Source organism: Tasmannia lanceolata, unplaced genomic scaffold (genome assembly GCF_043159265.1).
Source record: "Tasmannia lanceolata isolate RefF3 unplaced genomic scaffold, GAP_Taslan_0.1 ptg000012l, whole genome shotgun sequence".
Classification (NCBI taxonomy): Eukaryota; Viridiplantae; Streptophyta; class Magnoliopsida; order Canellales; family Winteraceae; genus Tasmannia; species Tasmannia lanceolata.
In genome coordinates this window covers 9,085,743-9,089,223 of record NW_027518689.1, presented here as the reverse complement: position 1 = coordinate 9,089,223, position 3,481 = coordinate 9,085,743, and the positions used below count along the sequence as shown (strand labels likewise).

The following is a 3,481-nucleotide window of genomic DNA, read 5'->3' as shown; positions in this document are numbered from 1 at the left end:
CTTATTAACCGCTGTTTATGCGGCTAATGCGGGAGGTGAGAGGAGGAATCTATGGACTCAGTTAATTAGAATGGCTTCTGCTATATCAATGCCTTTTGCTGGGAACTTTAATGTAACTAGATATCAAGAGGAACGGTGGGGTGGGGCTGGCCCCAATCTGAATCATGTTGAGGAATTCAATGACTGTATTGATCAGTGTTACTTGGCGAATCTTCGGGCCTTTGGGCATACCTTGTCTTGGAACAACAACTCCGGCATTGGCGACTTGAAGTTTCGGATGCTTGATAGGGCTCTCGACAATGATGAATGGTTTGCTTCCTTCCCTAATTCTTCTGCTGAGTATAAAAATTCGGGTCTCTCGGATCATTCTCCAATTGTTATCAGGCTTCAGCCATCAGCCTCCAGTGGAGGGAAACCATTCAGGTTCTTCAACATGTGGTTGAGGGATACTTCCATTTTTGAATTAGTAGAGAGGGCTTGGGCTAAAGAAATTAGAGGGAACCCTATGTTTAAACTGTGCAAGAAGCTGCAAGAGGTGAAAAGGGTTATAAAAGAATGGAATTCAAAAAAATTTGGTCGTATTGATACTAAGATGGCTGATATCAGACAAAAATTAGGAGACGTCCAAATGCAGGTGGCTGCCAATCCGGCCAATGCGGCCCTGAAACAAGAAGAAATTTCTACTAAGATTGAGTTTACTGCTACTGCCAAAATGGAAGAATCTATGCTGCACCAGAAATCCAGAGTCAGTTGGCTAAATTTGGGGGACTCCAACAATAGTTTCTTCTATTCTGCCATGAATATGAGGAGAAATCAAAACTCTATTCAAGGAATCACTAGATCTGATGGGAAAATAACCACTGATAGCAAGGAGATTGAGGAGACTCTTATCTCTTACTTCAAAGACATTCTCACTACTCAATCGGGGAGGACAGAGGAGACTACTTATATTGTGCATGATCCTATCACTACTTTGAATAATGAGGAGATATGTGACCTTCTTCTGGCGTTCACTGAAGAGGAGATATGTATTACCATCCATGCCATGGATGATAATAAAGCTCCTGGTCCGGATGGGTTTAATGGAGCTTTTTTCAAGAGCTTTTGGTATCTTATTGGCAAAGAGACGGTGCGGGCCATCAAGTATTTCTTCAAAACTGGCAATCTCCTCCCTGCTCTTAACACTTCCTTTATATCCTTGATTCCTAAATGCAATAATGCCTCAACCCCTGAACAGTATAGGCCTATATCCCTCTGTAATCATGTGTATAAGGTCATTACCAAATTGATGGCAAATAGGATGAGAAAAGTCATGCATAGGATTATCAATCCCTCCCAATCTGCCTTTATCAAAGGTAGGTTGATCCAAGAGAAGGTCCTTCTGACCCATGATATTTGTCATAAGTTTCACCGGAAATCTAATGTCAAAGCCATGTGTGTCAAAATTGATTTGAAAAAGGCTTATGACAATGTTTGTCATGGGTCCCTCGTTCAATTCTTGAGAAAGCTTAGATTCCCTGATATCTCGTGCAAGTAGATCCTCCAATGTATTTCTACTCCTTCTTTCTCGATTTTGATTAATGGATCCCCTAGGGGGTTCTTCAGATCTTCAAATGGGCTACGCCAAGGTGATCCGATATCTACAATTCTGTTCGGTGTTGTGATGGAGACGCTTAGCTGTATTCTTTACAAAGCTCAGCTGGAAGGAAGAATTTCTTCTCCCTTTGTTAGAGGAAACTATTGTGTCAACCATTTATTCTTTGTTGATGATGTAATGCTTTTTGCAGATGCTAATCTTTCTAATGCAGCTGGGTTGACTCAATGCCTTCTAGAATTCAAGGATTGTTTGGGTCTTGAGGCCAGCCTAAACAAGAGTGAAATTTTTTTCTCTGGAATCCCTCCTCAGCAGAGAGTTCAGATCAGTAGTGTTATGGGCTTTTGTGAAGGGGTGCTGCCTGTTAGATATTTGGGGTTGCCTTTGGTTACTACTCGGCTGACTAAGGGTGACTGTCAGCCTCTCATTAGTAGAATTAGGAACAAGATCGCATTATGGAGTAACAAAAATCTTTCAAGGGCGGGGCGTTTGGAACTGATAAAAACTGTCCTGAGCTCCTTCTAGATTTATTGGTCTGCAACTTATAATCTCCCGAAGGAAGTCCTGAATAACATTGAAACAATTTTTAGGAATTTCTTCTGGGCTGGGTGTTCTCTGCAAAAGAAGTTTATTCCGATAGCTTGGGCAACTCTTTGCAGGCCAGTGGAAGTAGGAGGCGTCGGGTTAAGAAGACTGAAAGATGTGAACGAATCCTGCCAGTTAAAACTCCTTTAGAGAATAGTGCAAGATTGTAACACCCCATGGGTTCGTTGGTTTAAAGAAAATTATATAAGAGGGAGATGTTTCTGGTCCATCCCCATGCCTTCATCTCCTTCCTGGGGAACTAGGAGCATCCTCCAGCAGAGGCAAAGTGCTAAAAATTTCATTTGTTACGTGGTGGGGGAGGGGTCTTCTATTGAGTTTTGGAAGCACCCGTGGCACCCAGATGGGATTCTCAATTCATCAAAAGGTAGGCTTTTTAACCTCCCAAAAGAAGGATCTGTTAAAGAATTCCGAATGAATGGGACTTGGGACAAAATTCTGACCCAACCTCAATTTCAAGAGCTTAAGATTGTAATAAATTCTGGCCTGTTCTCCCAGAATCCTTATGACTTTGCCGTTTGGAAACCTGCTCCTGATGGTGCTTTTAGCATCAAGAACGCTTGGAATCAAGTGAGAAAGAAGCATCCTGTTTTGGAATGGACATCTTCGGTTTGGTTTAAGGGTAGTGTTCCTAGATAGAGCTTGGTTACCTGGCAAGCTCTTACCTATAAGTTGAGCACAAGGGATAGAATTCTGTTTATGAACCCATCCAGAGAAACAAGATGCCCTCTTTATAAGGTGAATCCTGAAACTATTGACCATTTATTCTTCAAATGCTCCTTCTCATCTTGGATTTGGAAGTCGATTTAATGGAGATTTACTCATAGGAGGAACCTATTCCGAACTTTAGCAAAAGAGGAAGAGTGGATTAGGAGGAATTTCAGAGGAAGAGGGCAGACAGCTACAGCAATGAGAATAGCCTTTAACACTGCTGTTTATATGATTTGGCTGGAGAGGAATACTCGCATATTTGAAAACAAAGAGGTTCATAAACAAAGAATCGTTGCTGCTGCTCTAAATGCCATTAGAGACCGAGTCCTATTCCTTAACCTTGAGGATATTCAGTCCAGCAAAAATGAGGAAGTGTCGAAAATTTGGAACTTCCCCTACTTCTATAGAAAAACTGATAGTAAGTTCTGTTCTTGGGTTGTGCCGGTGAGGGAAATGGTCAAATTAAATACTGATGGAGCACTTAACTCCGAAGGTGCGGGGATTGGAGGGATTCTAAGAGATGGTAGGAGGAATATGATAGCCATGTTCTCTGTTGGTAAACCTGTGGAAGAT

The 3,481-nt window shown here is 41.8% G+C and overlaps 1 protein-coding gene across 1 annotated transcript; it reads left to right on the top strand.

Moving 5' to 3' along the window:
* Window positions 1-2,413: 2,413 nt before the first annotated feature.
* On the top strand, window positions 2,414-2,836 carry LOC143888526 (uncharacterized). The gene has a single exon (XM_077392981.1). The coding sequence runs from the start codon at window positions 2,414-2,416 to the stop codon at window positions 2,834-2,836; it is 423 nt and encodes a 140-aa protein (XP_077249096.1).
* The last annotated feature ends 645 nt before the right edge of the window (window positions 2,837-3,481 follow it).